The 22493-nt window shown below is 42.5% G+C and overlaps 2 protein-coding genes across 5 annotated transcripts in view; one reads left to right on the top strand and one right to left on the bottom strand.

Moving 5' to 3' along the window:
- Window positions 1-22493, bottom strand: part of Ctnna2 (catenin alpha 2) — a 1380618-nt gene that overhangs the window by 461646 nt on the left and 896479 nt on the right. The window lies entirely within an intron of this gene.
- Lrrtm1 (leucine rich repeat transmembrane neuronal 1) lies at window positions 11003-14023 on the top strand. Of its 3 annotated transcripts, none has more exons than XM_008852321.3 (2): window positions 11003-11736; window positions 12030-14023. In XM_008852321.3, exon 2 carries the CDS (start codon window positions 12089-12091, stop codon window positions 13655-13657), a length of 1569 nt encoding a protein of 522 aa, XP_008850543.1. In that variant the 5' UTR covers window positions 11003-11736; window positions 12030-12088; the 3' UTR covers window positions 13658-14023. The 3 variants fall into 3 exon arrangements, with proteins under 3 accessions (XP_008850543.1, XP_008850541.1, XP_008850544.1); XM_008852319.2 differs by having other exon boundaries at window positions 11003-11732; XM_008852322.3 differs by lacking the exon at window positions 11003-11736 and adding an exon at window positions 11745-11890.

The following is a 22493-nucleotide window of genomic DNA, read 5'->3' on the forward strand; positions in this document are numbered from 1 at the left end:
ATCCCTGTTACTGTCCACTGTGTTGTCAGCACCCCCAGCCATTCTCCAGTGCTTGTCCATCTGCTGAATCAAGTCAGCCTATCTAGAGGTCCTTGTTTTAGGAAGATCAGGTTTTCCTCCTCTAGCAGAAATCAGTTTATGAATAGCTAAAAGTGACATAATAAGAAACAATGCCAGACAGGAGATACCTTCCTTTGAGTTGTTGGCCAGGGTGGCCCAAGAGACTCCCAGAGAGTAACCCAGCATAGAACTGGGAAAATGAACAGCAGACCCCAATCTTATCTAAATGCACATTGGCAACTGATTGCTGCTAGATGAGGAAGATCTGATCTTCCTAAAACAAGGAACACTAGATAGCCTGACTAGATTCAGCAGATGGACAAACACTGGAGAACGGCTGGGGGCACCGACAACACAGTGGACAGTAACAGGAATTGCAGAGCATATGGGCTCCAGTGTGTGGGAGGGACTATGAGAGGGTGCCATCTGTGATGTGGGTATATAGATGAATAAGATTGTTTGGGATGTTCTGTATGAAATACACACAAAAATCAACAAATGAAACAAATGAATTATATTTGAGGAAGAAGTATAAAAATTTGCTTCATGTTAATTAGTAGAGGTGATAAACATTACCATTGAAATTTACCTGATGACTTTATATCCATACTCAGGTGTCAAGGATCCGAGTGTAACCGACTGTGACTAGTAATAATCAGATACATAGTGATTAGAGACAGTGCAAACATCTAAGTGTTAGTAACATTAAAAATGAGTTTTTCTCTGTGAAATAGTATATTTTAAAATGAAATGGAAATCTTTTTTAAAGGTTAAAAACTCGTTCAATTTTATATCTTACAGGGCTTACACTGAGTTAAATATTATACAAGGTGCCAAGGATCAACCAATTATGACTAGTAATAATCAGATACAGATGAGAGACATGCGCCAACATCTAAGCGTTATTAGCAAAAACAATGAGTCTTTCTATAAGAAATAGTATCTTTTAAAATGAAATGGAAATCTTTTTTAAAGGTTAAAAACTCGTTCAATTTTATATCTTACAGGGCTTACACTGAGTTAAATATTATACAATTGTATTAATTCAACAGCGAACCTAAAATTCTTATATACACTTTTGAAAGAGATGTACCTTTACTCTGGAAACTGTTATTGAGTATGTTAAAGCTGTAATGAAATGTTTCTTCTAAAAAAAATTAAAAAATTATTTAAAGAAGAAAAAAAACCACCTGAGAGCATTTAGTATTTACAATGGAAATCACATCAAACCACTTCTGCTGTATTTATTCTACAAACACAACCATAAATTCTTCCCTTCCCATCAAGAGAAGGAGCCGATTCCTCTGCTCCTTGAGTCAGGCTAACCATGTGATTAGTTTTGGTCAATAGACAGCAGCAATGGCTAGCTGATGCTTATTGATGAGCGCACAAATGCTGGCTGAGGTGTCTTTCTTGCTGTTCCTGGAAGCATGCAATCCTATAGGAGTGTGTATACCTGAACTTACCTGCTGAAGGATGAGACGTTAGGTGAAGAAGAGAGTCAGGCTATGCCGGTCAGGTGGTCCCAGCTATAGAATGCTAACTACCATTCTTTGATATGAGATCATATTGGCTCTTCAATTGTCTAGCAAACATTTGTGTGATCAACACAGCAGACCTCAGTCAACAGGTCCCACAGGAAGCTACCCCCAGTCAACAGGAGTTACGTGAAATCATTGTTGGTTAAAGACTCTGTGTTGGCATGTTTTGTTCTTGCAATGTTCTCGTATAGTATTTAAAGTGGAAGAAGTTATGACCTTCATGCTTATGATTCTTTTCCTTCTTGCCTTTATATGTTTTACTCTTAAATAACGGAAACTGATATAACCATTGCAATAGCATTTCATTATTTTCTAATATGATATGATTAAATTTATTTTTTTCTTCTCATTTTACTACATTGGAAACATTGCCAAGCTTGTAAATGGCAGAACAGTTTTCTCTTTCATAGAGGCAGAAATTTCAAAACTTGTTTTCACTACGATGTCTCAGTCTTCTGCTACAAGGTAAACCTAGAATTGCCTGTTGACATATATGGTGGCCAATCATCACCCTGTTTCATATCTGAGAGGGTAATGAAAGGTCTACACACAAAGGAATGTTTTCAGGCTGAGATGAGACACTGGTGACAAACCTGTTTAGGGAAAGAATACTTAGCTCTAGCCTGTCATTGACATAGAGTCCTTTGGCACCCAGCACCATGGCTACATTCTCCTTTATTTTATTTTTAAATTATTTTTATTTTATGTGTATTGCTGCATGTATGTAAGTATACCCATGTTGTGCAAGATCAGAGGAGGGTGCCAGATCTCCTGGAACTGGAGTTATAGATGGTTGTTAGTGGCCATGTGGGTGCTGGGAACCGAACCTGGATCCTCTGCAAGAGTAGCCAGTGCCCTTAGCTGCTGAGCCACCTCTCCAGTCTGCTGCATACTTTATACAAGTTTACCCAATCAAGCATCTCCCCCAGTGTTCGTAGCATTTGAGCATCTGGATTAGTTCCCTAGACCTGTTACCGTCAAGTATATTTTTACTTTTGCACAGCCCCATGAAATACATATTAATAACAATCCTATGGACATACTTATATATTAAAAGCTCCTGGCTATGGTGAAGAACAGTTTCACAATTATTAACCGGTCTGCCAAAGGCTTTGCTTTTGTCTGGGGCATGCTACAAACTGAATAAACCCTTACTTGCTTATTAGAAGAAACATTTTGTTTTAAGAATAATTTTAGTCGAAGCATTGAGTTTATAGGTGCATTAATTGCTTTTCTCATTGTTACAACAAAACACCTGATAAAGGGGCCTAGAGAGATGGCTCAGCAGTTATGAGTGCTTGCTGCTCTTCCAGAATATGTGAGTTCAGTTCCCAGCACCTACACTGGGCAGCTAACAACAGTCTGTAACTTCAAAACCCTCTTTGGGCCTCCCAGGCACTTGTATACACATGGTGTACACTCAGAGATACATGCATATACACACAAATAAAAGAAAAAATAAATCTAAAAAAAAATCACCAATAACACCTGACAAAGGCAACTTAAGGGAGGAAGGATTTATTTGGAGTCATGGTTTGAGAAAGGATACAACCCATCATAGCAGGAAGGTCTGATAGTAGGCGTTTGAGGTGGCTGGTCATATTGGTTCAAAGTCAGGAAGCAGAAGGTAAACAAGAAGAGAGACTAGATTATAAAACCTCAAGGCCTGGCCCCTCCAGTAGGGGCCCATATCCTAAAATTTCTACAGCTTTCTCAAACAGTGTCACCAACTGGGGACCAAATGTTCAAACATTTGAGCCTGTGCTGAGCATCTTATATTCCAACCTCAACAGTAGGTAATGCAGGCTGGGCCATTATATGGGCCGCAGCTGTTTCCCATATTCACACTACTGACTGGATCGTGGCTTCTATGCATCAGCCATATTTAATCTTTCTTGACAGTGCTTTGTGTTTACTGCCACCACTATAACTACCCAGCATCACATTCCAAGAGAATCCCTCACCTCACCTGTATGTCCTTCCATAACATCTAGCCATAACTTTAACTGCTTATGCTTAGCAAATAATAGCATGTACCTCATACTCTTTGTTCCCTCATGACACTCATTTTTATTGAAATCTCCTTAAATTATTTCATGAAGGAAAAACATCACTTGAAAGCCTCATCTTCTACTGCAGAAGGATCACTGCCCCTGGCCTGCCCTGCCCATCTCTGATGTTAGTTATTCAGCCCCACATACCGTCTCACTTGAACAGACGGAGTGGCTTCCTAATTGTTCTCCTTGCTTACAGGATCCTTTTCTTACCCTTCATGTTCAAGAGCATCATCAGACTATGTTTCTTGCATCTACAGTTTTGGAAATCATATTCCAGATGGGAGGACTTCTTAATTCAGCTTTAAACTCACAGCCCAGTCTCATAGCTCCTTCATATCTGTGTTCTCCATTCTCTATGCATCTCAGAAGACCCTACAATTTTGTCTATTTTGTCTACTACCTGGAGTTACATTTTCCTTCTGCCCACCCAAGTGATCCCTCTTCTTTGTGTGTGTGTGTGCACACGTGTGCACACACACACACACACATCACAATTGTGTGGAGGTCAGAGAACAATTTTTGGGTGCCAATCTTCTCTTTCCACATTGTTTGAAACAGGGGATCTTTACCACTGTGGATGCCAGGCTGGCTGACCCATGAACTTACAGAAATTCTCTTGTCTCACTCCATCTCTGATAGTCATCCTTTGGGCTTATAGAGCTTGCATTCCTGTGTTGGCATTTACAGGGGTTCTGGGGATCTGAACTCAGGCTGTCAGGTTTGTGTGACAAGTACTTTTAACTTGTTCCCAACTCCTCTTCTTTTTCTCTGAAGTCCTCTGCCTGGCCTTGCTCAATTAGCTTGAGAAATCTGTCCAGTCTCAGCTGTGGTTTATCTATCTGCGATAGCATGGACCACAAGGCTTTATTCCTCAACTCCACTCCTGCTCAGAAAGCCTTGAGGCAGGGTTTCTATTTTACTCAACTTTGCATCTTCTCAGTGGACCTTCCACTTAGACTAAATCAAAGTAACCAAAACAAATAACTACAGCAAAAAATATGTATGGTAAATAATTAAAGGTCACTTTTGTGGAAGATTAGAAATGTCTCCCCAAAATGGGAACCAGTTTGCATGAAGAGATAAATGAATCTGAATGGGCTGGATACCACAAAGGATTCATTGCTTATGGATGGTGAGATGGGGATTTCTATACAAAATCCTAGTTATGGGTAGATGGCATTAACCTGTGTGAATTCACTTGAAATGTTTAGACCTAAATAAGAGGAGGCAAATTCAGAGAAAATACACCCCCCTAACTACATAGTTTATCTCTGTACTGTTGGTTTTAGGTTGACTTAATTGTCATTATCAATTATATTCTTAATATAATTGAATTTCCTGGTCCTCAGGCTATTCTGCCTTTTTCTACAATAAACATCTCCATGCACGGATGATATAATAGCAGTTGGACAGTGCTAAGAGAACTGGCTAACATAAGCAGACTTTGGTAATGTTGTAGATGTTCTAGGAGGACAGCTCTCATGGACCTCTGACCCTCTTCCACTCATTTTTTCCTGATGTCCTGACTCTTCTATAATTGGAAGTGTGAAGAAACAACATAGAGGACTGCCCCTATCAAATAAATCACCTTGCTGCATGTTTTGGGAGCATAACATCAAAGTCTTATGTCAGATGTCAGAACACCACCATCTTCTAAAGATAAATGAAAAATCACCAGAAAGCACCCATGAGGACTTTGTCTTCTGCTGTACTGATTATAATACCAATCATTATCAGAAATCCTTCTAAGTGCTAAAGGCTTTGATAGACATAGAGCTAACAATCACACTTTTAAAACCTAGGAGGAGACACAATGTTATTCAGAAAGTTTGTTCTTTTTCATAAAATTCCACCTTGAAGGATGAACTAACATTTATGTTCCTTCAGTTCCTTAGTTACAAAACTAGGGAATCAGTACTGGGGCCTAGATTTCTATTTTTAGTTAGAACTGTACAGTTCTCCAACACAATACTTCTCAAACAATTGTTTTGTTGGGCCTGGGTGATGATAGTACTTGGGAAACAGAGGCAGGAAAATCTCTGTGAGACTGAGGCTAGCCTGGTCTACATAGTGAGTTCTAGGCCAGCTGGGATACAAGGAGACCCTGTCTCAAAGACAAAAAAAAAAAAAAAAGTTTTGTTGATTTTCTTCATTTTTTTCTTGTGACAGGGTCTTCCTAGAATGACCTTGAAGTCCAGCTCCTGTTACCACTTCCCTAGTGCTTAGATTATAAATATGAGTGATCACACCTGGTTTATGTGGTTCTGGGGATGGAAACTAGGCCTACGTGTGTACAATGCAAGCACTCTACCAACTCAGCTACATGCTCAGCTCTTGTTTCTTATTTAATGAATTATCTAGGGTTTATAGTTAAGGGCAAGTTTGATTCTGTGAGCTTGGATTCTGCATTTCTAAAAAGCTCTGAGGAGGGTGGTCCTCAGGCTATACTTTTGAGTCACGAGGCTTTAATATATATGATCTCATTTGGTCCCCCAGGTCTGCATACCTGACTGACTGACACAGGAATGATGTATAAAGTCACACTGAGACATAAGTCAGGCATGGCAGCACATTCCTATAATCTTAACACTAAGGAGGTATAGCAGGTTGTGAGTGTCAGATCTCAGGTTCAGCCTAGCAACCCAGAAAGACCTTGTTTCAAAAAACAAAACAAAACAAAAACAAAAGCAAGAAGGAATGGACAACAACCAAAATAGAAAAGCAGGAGCCCCAACTGAGCCATTTTTACTCCCTGACTCCAAGATGTTTAATGACTCTTTCTGTTCTAAATAGTCTAGTTAGAAATCACTGCCACATTCATATAAAGTGAACAGAACCAAGAAATTGAAACTGAACTATAAATAGAATAGAAAAGAATTGAGGGACCACTTTACATGGGACAGGGAAGGCTTGAGTTCAGCTAAGTAATCCTAGACATTTGACCTTAACTTTGAAGGTTGGAATAAAACCAAAGATAGAAAGAACGGTCAGCCTACCATGCCAAGATCAAGCATAAGCCAGTACAGAGAGGATCTGAGAAGGATCCCAGGATAGCAAGGCATTTGTATTACTTTCTTAAAATTTTTATTATTTTTATTTTATGTGTATGAGTGTTTTTCCTGTAAGTGCACCTATGTTGTGCAATGTCCAATGAAGCCAGAAGAAGGTATTGGATTCTTCTGGAACTGGAGTTAAGGACAGTTGTTAGATGCCCTGTGGGTGCTGGGAATAGAACCCAGGTCCTCTGCAAAAGCAGCCAGTGCTCTTAAAGGCTCAGCCCAATACCTGTATTTCTTTAGCTTACCACTATCACTCAGTTTTTTCATTGAGCATGGTAGGAACTTTGTTATCACTCACATTGCTGCCTGTTTCAAGAGGAGCATGCAGTTTGATCAGGAGAATGACTTTCCCCTTTTAATTTGTTTCTCTTAACTAGACCTCCTGAGAGAGATCTGAGGGTCTTTACCCTTCGGTTCCTGTGGTGTGTGCCCACAGGAACAAAAAGGTTAATTCTCTCCTTTGGAAATTGTGACTCCCACCCTCCCCCAATTCTTCTAAGTGTTTCCTTTTAAAGAAAAGCCATGGTTCACTGCTACTGAAAATTAAAGACAACAGCATAAAGATCAAGGTCCAGGCTGGTACCAGCAATGACAGAACATTAAAATCGGTACTTTAATTTCTTTTTCCTTGAACATTGACAAAGACTACTGGAGGAAAGCTAATCTTCATAATACAGGTTCATTTCAGAATTCATGTGTGTGCGTGCGTGCGTGTGTGTGTGTGTGTGTGTGTGTGTGTGTGTGTGTGTGTGTGTGGAGTTCAAACGTTGGCACTGGAATGTTTTCATCAATCAAATCTCCTTAAACTTTTAGACAGGGTTTCTCATTGAACCTCACTGTTGAGCCAGACCACTGACCATCAAGTGCCCAGGATTGACCTGTTTCCGGCCCCTGCACCGGGATTACAGTTCTGCATGACCATGTGTGGCTATTACCTTGGTGCTGAGGCTCTGAACTCAGCTCTCATGCTTGCCCAATAAGGGCCATCTCTCCACTCCATTTCAAATTTCTGCATTTCCATCTCTTTGTTGATAAACTCTTGACTAAAATGAACAAATTGGAGGTGATCTTCAGTTCAGACGAAATGAGTTCACCTCCATCCACCCACATCACTGCAGGGAATACCAAGAAAACAACAGAGGGTTTATTAAGCAAGGGTTACTTTTAAAAAGTCAAGGAGAAGAGTAACCAGCTCCTCCACCTCCTACAAGCTACATTTCTAGCTTCTCCAACTGCTTCAAGCTCAAACCAGGAACCTTTCTCTTCAGTGACTCCCTTCAGTTTCAGATCGGGTTTGGCTGTTGGATTCACATACTATGTATCCAATTACCTTTCCATTTGCTGAGTTAATGTTCTCAAGACTCATCCTTTCTGACACCAGACTGGCAGTTAGACTTCTGGTTTCAATCCCATATTACCATGGTGGTTTGGGGATAGGATGCTTGATGTTCAAATTCTAGAATTGAATTGATACTGTTTCTATAAGATGGGGTGAAACTTCTCCCTCACAAAGACATGGAGAATATCAGAAGTCCTTCAGGCATAGAAAGCACCTCTTTTCAGCTGTACAACACTAAAGAAGGTGATATGAAATACAAATTAGCCTCAAAGAAAAGCTCAGTGAAGGACCTGGTGGTGATGTTACTACTTGGTGAGTCATGTATTCTCACAGGAAAGGCAAAGAGAAAAGAGAGCGCAGAGGGAAAGAGAAAGAGCTTTAGGTGAGTATGTTCTCTTCTCACTTTAGTATGTTGGACCCTTAAAAGCATGAAAGTAAAATTTGAAAAAAAAAACAGCCATATCAACTTGCTGTGGTGACTCAAAAGTTGTCGTTTCCCAACTCAACTTTGCTGAAACACTTGATTCATGTTGTTCTTATTTAACCTAATTTGCATTGATTTAATCAGTGCTGGTATGCTTTAAATACATAATAAATTGGAATTCTGCAACTTAGATGACTTAGAATAGCTAAATTTCAATAAAGCTCATTTCAATCTGTTAATGTATACAGTTATGCCAAGGGATTTAAAACTGTAGAAAAGATGCAACTTGCTACATTAGAGGTGAGAAGGGTTTAAAGGTACCATATAGATGAAATGATTTGCAGGATAATAATGTGAATAGCAATATATGTGCACACCACACACACACACACACACACACACACACACACACACACACACTACAGCCTAGAAGCTTCTTCTAAGCTTGGAGTGGCATACTTAAAAGAAAACTTACATATAAATGTAGTGCATTTAATTTTATTCTTTCTTGCCAACACTCAACTCTTCTCTGCCTTTCTGTATCAGCTCTACAAATCAAGTGACATCTGAAGTGGGACCTCTTCTTGCCCATTTGGCAGCCTTTGTCACCCTTTTGCCAAGCTGCATGCATTATAAGGATTTTCTTCCTAGCTGCCATGGGGATTGGGTGGCTTATGCTCACAGTACTTACTGTGTGCCTGGCCACTGTTTACCCCTGTCTATGCCTGCCCAGCTCTGCTCCTCCAACCCTTCAGAGTTTATGGCTCAATCAGCCAGCGTGCTGTCAAGAACAATTGTTTTGGCAAGAGTTGAAACCACTTGATGATGAAAATTGTTTGTCTGTTAAAGTGTTCTGCAGCACCTCACAAGTGCCAAGTGCCCAGTCCAGAGCTATGTTGCAGGCAAGAGTGAGGAGAGGTGACCAATCCAGACTGGCACAGGAAGAATATCACTGTGAGGAAGGACATCAAAAATCTATCTATGCCAGTAACAAGGTATGTGACCTTGGATAATCCCCAGATGTCTCTGGCCTCAGTTTCCTCATGTCCAAAATGGAGAGGGTTGATTTCAATGTCTCCTGTGTCTCCTAAGACAGCATGTGGTGTCTATGACATTTCAGATTTGTGTTCTTTTCAATTAAATGATACATCGGGGAGATGGATGACCAGAGTAGAGCTCAGATGAATACAAAATGGAATGATTCATACCCCTGTTCATATGACTTTTCCTGAAAAGTAGTACCTGTTTTCGATGACCTTAATTCTATCCTTTGGTATTTTCAGCTTGGTGATTAAGGACCAGTCAAATGGTTTAACCAAGCTATACCGCCTGGGAGGTCTCTCAACGTACCATCATTCCCAGTAAAGTAAGTGTGACAGATAATGCCCACTTAGGTGGAGCTCACTAGAGGCAAAGATGATAGGTATGTAGAGAAAACAACAGACACTAACCTGGGATTCCTCCTACCACAGGCTTACTCAGCTATCTTAAGGGCTGTTTTTTTGTTTTGTTTTGTTTTTTAATATGTATTTATTTAAGCAGATGATCAACAGGCTTCTGACAATAACAGGGCAGACCCTTTGCAGAATAGTTGTTCCTAGAAGGGGCTTATTCATTGTAAGGACTCTTGCCTATAAGAAATTGAGGGTATAAATATCAGGCAGGGGCCTGTCCCCTCATATTCAGAAGAAAACTAGCACAATTCCATACTGTCTCAAAGCTGAATTAGGGATGAATGGATAAGGAAAATGCTCCCTTGTCCTTTAAACTACCCCTCCTCTGCACATTTTTTTCTAGTATATTCTCAGGGAGGAGGTGTTAGATGTAATCACTATGGAACAGCACATCAGGGTTCACCTCTCACGTGCTGCAACACGGCAGAATCTTTATCTTTTCTTGCAGGTGCCCCACGTAGACTGAGGGAGCGCCCGCAGGATCTCCTGCCAGTCTCCCTGTGCACAAACTGGATCGGCCACACTGCAACCCTCTCTCATGGCCAGGACTCAGATGGCTTCTCCAACAGGGTGGGATTGGAAAGTATTCCCCAAGCCACCCCGAAATGGGCCAGCTTGCAGAACTCCAGGCCTTGCAAAAGGAGGGAGGGTGGAGAGGGAGGAGGAAGGAAGGGAGGGGGAAGGGAGAGAGGGAAAGAGGGAGGAAGAGAGAATGAGAATATCAAAACCAAACCCCAAATGACTGCCTTCCTGTGCCTTCTCTCAAGTCGCTTTTGTGAAGCAAAGAAACAAGTTTTGATTTCTCTACAGATTCTTACGTATCTGTTACACGTAGACAGCATTAAAGGGGATATATATTCCTAAAGACGGGGTACCAAATATGCCAGTCTTTCATTTGGGAGTTTCTTGTCATTTATGATGTTTCTTACTCCCTCCCTCCCTCCCTCCTTCCCTCCTTTTCCTCTTCTTCTTCTCCTCCTCCTCCTCCTCCTCCTCCTCCTCCCTTTTTTTTTTTAAAGAATAAATAAATAACAACAAAAAAATCTTGAAAAAATAAAACCAAACATCGCTGAAAGTGTTTTCCATTTATTTCATCAAAGAACATATATTACTTTAACCGTTCGGTTAAAAAAAAAAAATGTTGGTTTTCTGCCCACCCCTTTTCAATCTGCCGGTGCCGGGGGTGTTCAGAGAAGACGCACAATCGCGGGCAGCTTACGACACTCAGTGAGCAGTCGGTGGCGGTGCAGGCTCCCGCTGCACACGGGCTCAGCTCCGCCGAGGGAAGGAGCCGGGTGCCGCTCTGCGCTCCGCAAAGCAGGAGCCGGCCGGCTCTCCGCAGCTGCCGGGGACGCGAATGGCTGGCGAGCTCCGACCAGGACTCCAAGGTGGCTCGGATCCGCTGCTGTCGTTTCCCATGACAGGCATTCGTCAGCTTGTCGAATCCTGCGGAGTCGTGAGCCTCGAGTTTGGAGTTCATTTTTTCTTCCCCCCCCACAACGTCACGGCCCGAACTGCAGAGGATAAAAAAGAAGAAGGAGGCAGGAAGGCGAGAAGCCGGGGCTCCCGTCACGTAGTTGGGAAACTTGCGGTCCTAGAAGTCGCCTCCCCGACTCGCCCCGCGCCCTTGCAGCCTCGGAGCGCAGCAGCAAAGTGAGACATTGTGCGTCTGCCAGATCCTCCGGCCGTGGAGCCGGGCTGCCTCGGGAAACACAGAGGGGTCTTCTCTCGCCCTGCATATAATTAGCCTACACACAAAGCGAGCAGCTGAATGGAGGTTGTCACTCTCTGGAAAAGGGTGGGTAAGACACTTTTTAAATTAAATTCTTTCCCGAAGGAAAAAAAAAAATCCTCCCTTTTCTTTGCTGCCGCATCTAACATGGACCACATCACTCGGCTTTGATCCTTCAGTGGCTGTGAACTTTGTATGCCGCCCAGCTTTCTGCATGCTTAGAGGTGAACGTGTGGCTCGGGGGGGGGGGGGGGGGGCGGGTTTTCCTTCTGCATTTCTCTATATTGATTTTATTTTATTTTCTGCCCTTTTCTCCCCCTTCCCCCGCTCCCTCCCCTTTTCTCGGAATAAAATATGATGTAGATTTCTGACCGAGCGCTTCCAATGGACATTCTCCGGTCTCTCTGGAAAGAGTCTCGCTAATGGATTTCCTGCTGCTCGGTCTCTGTCTACACTGGCTGCTGAGGAGGCCCTCGGGGGTGGTCTTGTGTCTGCTGGGGGCCTGCTTTCAGATGCTGCCCGCCGCCCCCAGCGGATGCCCGGGGCTGTGTCGGTGCGAGGGGCGACTGCTGTACTGCGAGGCGCTCAACCTCACGGAGGCGCCCCACAACCTCTCCGGCCTGCTGGGTTTGTCGCTGCGCTACAACAGCCTCTCGGAGCTGCGCGCCGGCCAGTTCACTGGGTTAATGCAGCTCACGTGGCTGTATCTGGATCACAATCACATCTGCTCGGTGCAGGGGGACGCCTTTCAGAAACTGCGCCGAGTTAAGGAACTCACGCTGAGTTCCAACCAGATCACCCAACTGGCCAACACCACCTTCCGGCCCATGCCGAACCTGCGCAGCGTGGACCTGTCCTACAACAAGCTGCAGGCTCTGGCGCCGGATCTCTTCCACGGGCTGCGGAAGCTCACCTCGCTGCACATGCGGGCCAACGCCATCCAGTTCGTGCCCGTGCGCATCTTCCAGGATTGCCGCAGCCTCAAGTTTCTTGACATAGGATACAATCAGCTCAAGAGTTTGGCCCGCAACTCTTTCGCCGGCTTGTTCAAGCTCACAGAGCTGCACCTGGAACATAACGACTTGGTCAAGGTGAACTTCGCCCACTTCCCGCGCCTAATCTCCTTGCACTCGCTCTGCCTAAGGCGGAATAAGGTGGCCATTGTGGTCAGCTCTCTGGACTGGGTTTGGAACTTGGAGAAAATGGACCTGTCCGGGAACGAAATCGAATACATGGAGTCTCACGTATTTGAGACCGTGCCCTACCTGCAGTCCCTGCAGCTGGATTCCAACCGCCTCACCTACATCGAGCCCCGCATCCTCAACTCCTGGAAGTCCCTTACGAGCATCACCCTAGCCGGGAACCTGTGGGACTGCGGGCGCAACGTGTGTGCCCTGGCCTCCTGGCTCAGCAACTTCCAGGGGCGCTACGATGGCAACTTGCAGTGCGCTAGCCCGGAGTACGCACAAGGCGAGGACGTCTTGGATGCTGTGTATGCCTTCCACCTGTGCGAGGATGGGGCCGAGCCCACTAGCGGCCACCTCCTGTCGGCCGTCACCAACCGCAGTGACCCAGCAGCCCCTGACAACTCGGCTACCACCCTGGTGGATGGCGGGGAGGGGCAGCTCGATGGCACGCTGGAGCCTGCCACCGTGGCTCTCCCCAGCGGCGAGCACGCGGAGAACGCTGTGCAGATCCACAAAGTGGTCACGGGCACCATGGCCCTCATCTTCTCCTTCCTCATTGTGGTCCTGGTACTCTATGTGTCCTGGAAGTGTTTCCCAGCCAGCCTCAGGCAGCTCAGACAGTGCTTTGTCACGCAGCGCAGGAAGCAGAAGCAGAAACAGACCATGCATCAGATGGCGGCTATGTCTGCACAGGAGTACTACGTCGATTACAAACCCAACCACATTGAGGGAGCCCTGGTGATCATCAACGAGTACGGCTCGTGTACCTGCCACCAGCAGCCTGCGAGGGAATGTGAGGTGTGATTATCCTAGTGGCTCCCGACCCATGCGCTACCAAATACGCCTGGGCAGCCAGGCGGGCACCAGGACAGGGTATCCTCGCTGTGTTCAGATGTGCTCCTTTGACTGAAACTGTAAGGGAATCTCTCCCAGAGACTTGACATTTTAGCTTTATGTGTCTTAAAAAACAAACAGAAACCCCGAAATAAAACACAACAAAACCCCACCCCACAATCTTCAGGACAGTCTATCTTAAATTTCATATGAGAAGTCGTTCCTCCCTTTGAAGATCTGTCCATATTCAGGAATCTGAGAGTGTAAAAAAGGTACCAATCATTGATTTTCTTTTTTGTAAACTAAAACGTTTAAAATAAAATAGCATTTACAGTTTTTACAGACTGGTGTAACCTAAATGTATTGTTACCTGTGTTGTAAGAGAAGCAACAGTTAATATTTCCTTGGGACCATAGGTGGGAGTGCCGTTCTGGGGCCTTGACCAGTGGGGAAAAATCAAGAAAGCATCAGGCAAGTACTCAAATTCTGTGTGAAATGTGAAGAAGGGCAAACAAAGATGACCAGTGTAATGGTTCCAGGTAACTTACCCCACATGAATAAGGGCTGAGAAGTCACTGAGACCTTTATACCATAGTCTGAGGAATAGGTTATACTGTCTACCTACTTTAAAGTAATGGGTGAGGTAAGACTGGGCATCACTGCCTTTAAGGCAGGGATCATGGCAAGATCATTGCAAATGGCTTTTAAAAGGCAGCGCCTGACAGAAAAGTGGATTTTTTTTCCGCTTAATGTAAGTAAGCATCTTCCAAATCAGCTCAAGATTTCCTCAGCAAATGCCACTTGTTCATAATTCTTCTATGCCTTTGACTCACCAGAATTAGCAATCTGTGCCCTTTTTCATACCCTCCCATGTTAAAAGAAAGCCTCTCCTCTGCTTTAGAAAGAGAGGAGAGAGAGAGGGTGGAGAGAGGGAGAGGGAAAGAGAGGGAGGAAGGGAGGGAGGGAAGGAGGAAGGGAGGGAGGGAGGAAGGGAGAGAGAGGAGAGAGAGGAGAGAGAGAGAGAGACAGACAGACAGACAGACAGACAGACTAAGTGTTCAATACTGAAAACTGGGCTTCTGGACCTAAGACCACTGCAAGCTTTAGCTCCTGAGTTACTGTGGGGAGAATCCTGACTCAGGATGAATGCCTTGGGGGTAATGACTTGTGGAAAGGAAAATTCAGGGCCAACTTGGTACAGCAGCAATGGGGGATGGGTGGAAGACAATTCTGTTGGATTGTGTGTTTTCCTAATGCTGAGAAGGGAATTGCTTGTTAACCCAGGATGGGGAAAATGCCACTTCTCATCTGGACTTTTATGTGGTGCATGCTTTCCCTCTTTTCCCACTTCTTTTTATCAGTGGTAGGATGACTGACTGCCCCTTCCTGCCCCTCATAGGTTTCCAGGGCCCCTCATTGACATTTTAGTCTTTTGTTGAACTAAAGAGTGAGGAGGTAGGATTTGGGGCAGTTGGGTGTGTTCTGGGAAGGACAAGTGGTGGTAGATGTGGGCTGTATGTGTTGATGGAGGACACTTTCATCTACCTAGCAATTTAACCAGATGTGTGACTGAAATACACTGTCATGGATGGCAGTTGGTGATAACTGAACCAATGTTGCCCATTTCACCCTTTTAACTGATTCTAAAGCCTGGCATCTTTCTTTTTATACCCACCCCCTTTTCAAAGAAGGAAGATGGGGCAAACACATAAATACCACCCCCAAAATGCAAATACTTCCAGCTACTAACCTAAAAAGGAAAACCCCACTTTTTCAAATACAGAATAACATTATCAGAATATTTACTTAAGCTAAGGGTTGGTGGTAGCTTTGTCTTCTATACCTTTGCAGCAACTAATATGCCTAAATGTATGGCTTACAGAAGCCTTTCAAAGGAAATATTTTGCAAATACCTTTCACATGTTAAGATTTAAGAGAAACAGCTTTACACACACACACACACACACACACACACACACACACACACAATCAGCTCACATTTCCTGACCAAGAAACTTTACACCACTTTGCTTATAATTAGAACAGGACTTTATGATACACACCATGTATGTAACACACCTTCAAATGTGAATGTTCTAGAAGATAGGTGCTTTGTTTGAAAACTTTGAGGAGGGGATTCGGAGTTTAGTTTAAGCATGATCATGTAGACTTGCCTTTGTAAATATCCTAAGATGGAGAAGGTGGGAAAGCAGGGAGAACAAGGTTCCCTAGATATCTGCAGTTAAACCCCTCTAAAAACACCTCCTGTGAAAGAGAGTATGCCATTTGTTTTCATTTTTCCTAAATTACAAAGTTGTGGCCCCTAAAGTAAGGTTCCCATTAATTTTACCTCTTCATAGGAAGACTACAGGAGTCCATTGCCAAACATTATTCTAGCTTGGCGCATTAAAGGGCAATGTTGTTATGCTTTTAGAAATTTTTCTTCCAGAAGCAAACCTTTGTGGTAGACATCAGAGCTACAGTCTCTCTCTATTCCCTGGAAGTATGGACAATGACAACTATTTCATTTCCTATGTCCAAGGCAGCCCCTCAATTCTCCTTATATTTTTTCAGCTATGAGAAAGAGAATAATCATATTTTGTTTGCTCCCCTCCCCACTCCCACAGTTACACCTTGTGCATTCAGAGCATCTTAAGTCACTGTAAATTTACTTACAATCTTTGGGAAGAGAAATCAGCCTTCAGGAACTTTCAGAGCAATGAAGGCCTTGGGAAGCTTAGTTCTTTGTGTGTGTGTGTGTGTGTGTGTGTGTGTGTGTGTGTGTGTCTGCAGTTTGTGTATTTGTAGGCAAGCAAGTGTATTTCCTACACAGACAGGAATTTCACTCACATGGGTTCACAGCTCTGTTCCTTGGGTTTTGAAGAGCAGCAGGGAGAGGGAGAGGCTAAGAATAAGGGAGAGTGGTAGTTTGAAGTAAGGTTTTGTGATACTTGGAATCTTTTCAGCTCAAATTAACTAATCTTTAAGATTCCAGAAATTTTCTGTGACCCCTCTAAGCAAACTACTGCACATTTTAAAGGAAATCTCATTTTAAAAGGTTTTTAAACCTTTGGTTTTTCTTTCCACAGAGGATGCTAATCTCATTATCCTGTGCTCTCTGCAAAGAGTTTAAGGCCATTGTGATGAATTCACCCTCCCTTTGCAGTACCTTCCCAGCTGATTAATGCTCGGCAGTGGTACTGAGGTTTTCTGAATATTTATACAAGACAAAAAAGTATTTTCTAATGACAAATGATATTCTCTCATACCAGTCTTAGCCCCAGCAGAGTTTGAGGCTCTGCCAGAATTACATGTTAAATGAAACCCATCTTTTAGCTGTACTCAGAGGAAAGGCAGCTCCTGACTCCTGTCAGCCTACATAGTAAGACCACCTGCCCCATGAAAAACCCCATATTCTTAATACTCTGAAGTAGGCATCATGAAGAAAAGAATATTTAAGTAAAGGGTTAAAGCATGCTTAAAATCCCCCCCCCCAAGCCTCTCAACATATAAGAACACCTAACCTTTGCCCCTCTCTTTCAGTGAGGCAGACATTTGGTATGCCTTAGCACCAACAACACATTCAAGAGGATGTGTAAGCAATTAGAGGGGCAAGAAAACACCACTTGTTATTGTTCCCCAGTTTCCTAAGAAACTGCACACACATCACTGGCTGGCTTAGAGACCACCTATGTTTCCGATTGGTATTAATCAACTTATCAGCAAGTTTGATGACTGTACTATCTGGCATAGCCAAGTGGTATTCGGCATCAGAGGATCACAGACTCTAGTGAAATAAAGTCATACTCCCTCTCAAAGAAAATGATGAGAGGATCAGAATATTTTCTATCTGTTTTGGAAAATGAGTATCAGAATGTTTCTTTGTAGTCAAGCATCAATTAAATGGGTACTTATATTAGTTGACTTGAATTGGCCACTGATCAACTGTGAAATACCATGAACCTAGTTAAAATATGAGTATTAACATATTCCTGAAATATATATTGAGAGAGATTGAGGATACATATCTCTCTTCCTCTCTATCCATCTGTCCATCTATTTATATATTTCAGTGCTTTAAACACACATGTACACATGTACATTTGTATTCGTATATGCATGACAACATAATCCTACACACATATACATTTATAGTATAGTAATACACACAAACCATATTGTAAAATTACTTTTATGCACTAATTTTATTCCCCTTCTTCTATTATCAAACTTTTATTTTGGGAAAATATCTGATAAAAATCATCCATCCACAAGAGAAATGCGAAGGATAGATATGGTTGACTAAGTTGATGGAGAATTTGCAGGCTTGAGCACACTCTGGATTCTTCTAGCCATTGGATGGTATACACCTGCTGTCTAGTGCTTAGATCTGGCAATGACATTGTATTTTTTTGAAAGTATTTTTCAGCTCAAGATAAAGAAAATAATTTTTAAAATTTAAAATTCCCCAGTCTATACTTTTTTCCCCTTAGAATTCAGGAGACAAGGTCCTAACTTCTAACTGGCAACTGTCTCCTGGTCGTCCTCATTTGTACACAATTCTTGAAGACCATAGATTTTTGTTTTTGAAAGTGAAGGGCCTGGAGAGTGCATCCTTAAGGGTCAGTAAGAGAAGCAAAAGAGATGAAGGAAAAGGACTTCCTGAGTAGTTCTTAGAATGAATGTCTTTTCTAGGTTCTTCATATGTGAGATACTGGTAACCTTATCTCTAAAAGAGGAATGTGAGGTTTACAGAGGCTGAATATCTTGTACAAAGTCTCTTACCTTCTGGATCATGCAAGTATTCACTCTGGTGGCTTTGTCATGTTTCCTTAGATGGTTGATTCCTTCATGCCTACACTTACCAGAAACCTAGACCATATACAGAATTGAACACTAAACACATTCTTAGTTGTTGTGTTTTTTTCTTTTGAAAATCCTAACTAGTTTATTGAGCTTGCTAACAGAGCATAGGGTAGGGGGTTATTTACAGAAAAGTGGGTGCCCCCTCCATTTATAGCTGTGCTGGAAAGTTCACACTCAAATATAGATTCTGTGACTTCCTGACAGCCACACAAAATGGCGAGAGAGGTGCCTCATATTGAATGTCATGGGTGCTGGGCTCAAATACAGGAATTTTGACCAACATCTTGATTATCTTTGCCGCTTGTAAATGAATAGTGCAGCACCCTGCCAACAGAGGAAACCATTCATAGGCTTTCAAGAGGAGAGATGACCAGTAACCACCTAGTCCACCTAGTCCAATCTCTTACCAGAATGTTTTGAACTCACAGAGAATAAGGCTCAGACAATCGCATGACTGTGAGGGATATATTTGAATTTTGTACTTGGTGATCACATGATCATGTATCATGCTAACTGCTCTCAACCAGAGGAAATTTGCACACACACACACACACACACACACACACACACACACACACACACACACACACACACACACACACACACACACACAGGGTGGGGGGATTGGAAATGGTTTTTATTTTCATGCCTGGCTGGTATGCTACTGGCATCTGCAGAGTAGAGGTCATGGATATGGCTAAGCATCTTACAGTGAACAGGTTATCTTCAAAATCAAAAGAACTATTTGACACAAAATATCAAGAATGCTGGTACTGAGAAACCTGGCTCTACCATAAAAACAAAGTCATGGCTAAGCCAGTATTACAGCAGCTCTGCTTAGTGTGGTCTTTCTAAGTTAGCTTTTGTTTCTCCTAATCTATTCCCTTTTAAGTTTCCTTTTCTTTATCAGGTAGCTGAAGTCTAAATTAAAAAAAAAAAAATCCAGGTTGTTTGTTAATCAGCAGAAGACCTGTTGTTAGCACACACCTCCTGAACAACATATGGCAAAACTTAAATTAACCAGGACAAAACTAGTCAGAGTTCTCAACTGACCCACTTTTCCTTTAGCAATACATCATTTAGGAAACAAAGGAGGAAAATCAAATTAACAGTGAAAGATTTAATTAATAAGAAAGAAAATGAGAAAACTTGATATTCCTTCAAGTGGGTGTTCTAGCATCTGAGCATATCCTGCTCACCTGGTTTTATTTTCTCCAGCTCCACCCAAGACTGGAAGGTCTCTGAAGTAAGAGTGAGCAGCCGTTAAAAAAATAAGTGTGCTTATTCAGATGAATAAGGTGGACATCTGAGTCAGATTTTAGAAGCAGGAAGTCTAGAGCTGCAGATATTGTCTACAAATGCATTAGAGGCCAGGGAGACCAGGAACATGAGGGATTTTCATGGACAGTTGGCATATGAGGGAACTAGCATGACATTCAGGTCTGACTAGTACTGGTTAACCACAACACTTTTGCAGGGAAGGCTGTACTCTGGAAAGAACAGGCTCTAGAAGTATGGAAGCAGGTCTTTAGACCTTCTGTTTGCACCAGAAAGCCTTGGATCAGTCTCTGTCCCTCTCTTTTCAGGATTCGTCTAAGCATACCCCGAGGATGCTTTGTGTTCTGGATACCTATTTAATCATTTACTTCATCAATAAAACATGAAGCTAAAGTAGTTTTCAAGTTAGTGTCATTTAAATAGAAAATTAAAACCATGAATTTCCATTCTCCAGACACTTTGATTCATTAGACTCACCTGTATGTGAAAGAGGACAGATTCAAAGAAAATCACTGAGAGATAGGGGCTTCAGAGAGGTAGGTAGAAAATGCTAGAATACAGGATGAAAAAGTTCAGGCATGTGTGGTGGGTACAGATACAGATTTTTAGAATGCAAAGAGAATTGAAGTCTTAGAGCGGCTACCCACCCACTCCCAGTGAGTCCTGAGATAGACGGCTATGAATGTACCAACTAAAGTACTAAAGAGCCAATAAATATTCCTAGGGTGAGAGGCAAGAAGGGAAGTATTTGTTCAGGATACTTAAAATAATTCAATAGAAGTGGCTTCATTGGTATTTGTAGCTGAGAACCTTCTAATAAAATAATGGAGTAGGAGGAAGAGAGGAGAAAGCAAAGCCAAGGTGGGAGAGGAAGAGAGGAAAAGAAACAGCAAGAATAGAGTTGCAAGATTGTACTTTCTATTGCTCAAGCAGTTATAGAGAGCTGAGCTGGAGTGACTACTCAACCCTTTGTAGTTGTTTCCCTCTTCTGATCTACCAGGTTGACCATTTGCTTCCTCTCAATGCAATATTGGAAAGCCATTTTCCTCTGCTTTATGAGGAAAAATTAATGCATGTTCTATCTGTATCCTCTCTCTTTGGCTCAGCTAGGAGGGTACTTCTCAATCTTGGTTGCAGGCTTGAGATCATTGGGGAACTGTGATGAATAATGATGCCTGAGTCTCACCACAAAATATTCTGACTTAATAGATCTGGGAGATGGTGTGGGGATATACAATTTTCACCAGGAGAATAAGCCAGATGATAAACCAGGTGATACCTGGTGATAAGCCAGGATCAAAACCATTGAGTGAGAGGGTCTCACAATCACATGCTCACCAATCTGCAAGACATATGAATTGGATAACAGCTCTTATAAAAGACATGGTGGGCTGGAAGCTGGGCTAAATGGGATCCTGTTTAAGTCTGGACTTACTCTTTGCCCCACCTGCTCCCACCAGCTCTACCCAGTGGCACTGAGAGATTCATAAGTATAAATACCCTGTGAATTTTGTTCTGACTCTTCAACAGCTTATAAAGAACTATTTCCAATAATTCTTTTATTTTAATTATCTCAACAGTCTTACAGGGTAGACATAAACTTATCTTGTTTTTAAGACAAGAAGATTCAAATCTGAAGATATCACATAGTTTGTCCAAGGTCATAGCTGTTGCTGAACCAGGAACCTAGAACTCCTGCTTCTTAATTCTGTATTCTTCTTCCTCAAATACTTCCTCTTCTCTCTCAGGTTGACTAAGTCATTATGAGGCAATACACCCAAATAAATAATTCTCCCAGTCCTAGAATATTCATTTATCCTTGCTTGATGTATACCTTTCTCCTGGAAATCCCCATGTTTGGTGCATAGTTGCACCTTTGCCTCATTGTGTATCCCCATAACTCCCTGAACCTCACACTTTTCCTTTGCCACAGAAGCATCCAGAATGCTCAGAAAGACATCCCAAAAGATGTCAACATTTTCCAAAACCCCTAGTAACAGAATATTCCCTTTCCACCTAGGTTAAAACCACTAACAGTGTTGCCACTGGCACGTCTAAGAGTTTGAAGGCTAAATCCTAGTAAGAGTTTGAGATTCGAGCAGTTTGAACAAGGATCTTTGTGGGGAAAGTAACCTAAAGAAGCCATACTCAAAATTCATGCAGTCAAACAGTTAGGCAACACACATTTGGCTAGGAGACCCTGCCTTGTTCAACTTACATGAAACAACGCCTAGCAGATCAGTACCACTGTTTAAATTAAAACTGGGACAAAGATTGCACTTTTTTCTCCTTAAGCCAGTGTCCTCTTTAAAAACCATGTATTTTTAGACAGTTCCCATCAGCATATCTATTGTCAATTAAAAATTCTCCATACGAAACTCTGTGTGGCAGGAACTCCAGCTCAGAGATTGTGGGCGGCCTTGAACAAAAGAGAAAAGGCTCAGCAGCATTTAGGAGCTGGATTAGTCTGTCACAGAAAGGTCTAGAAAAGTCAAGTTACACACAATTAACGGAACAATACAACTCTGTCTTCAGATGGCTCGGGCAGTCTTGTGGTTTATCCCTCAGCTGCAGAACCACTTGCACTGTGATTTCTGTGTCTCTGCTCAATCGTAATGGCGTTTTCAGTGAAATGTCTATTTTCCTGCAACTGTGACTGTGG

The sequence above is a fragment of the Nannospalax galili genome, unplaced genomic scaffold, assembly GCF_000622305.1.
Source record: "Nannospalax galili isolate Female #2095 unplaced genomic scaffold, S.galili_v1.0 scaffold726, whole genome shotgun sequence".
Classification (NCBI taxonomy): Eukaryota; Metazoa; Chordata; class Mammalia; order Rodentia; family Spalacidae; genus Nannospalax; species Nannospalax galili.

Coding starts and splice junctions, on each gene's coding strand:
- Lrrtm1 (XM_008852321.3), top strand. CDS start 12,089: ATGGATTTCCTGCTGCTCGGTCTCTGTCTACACTGGCTGCTGAGGAGG.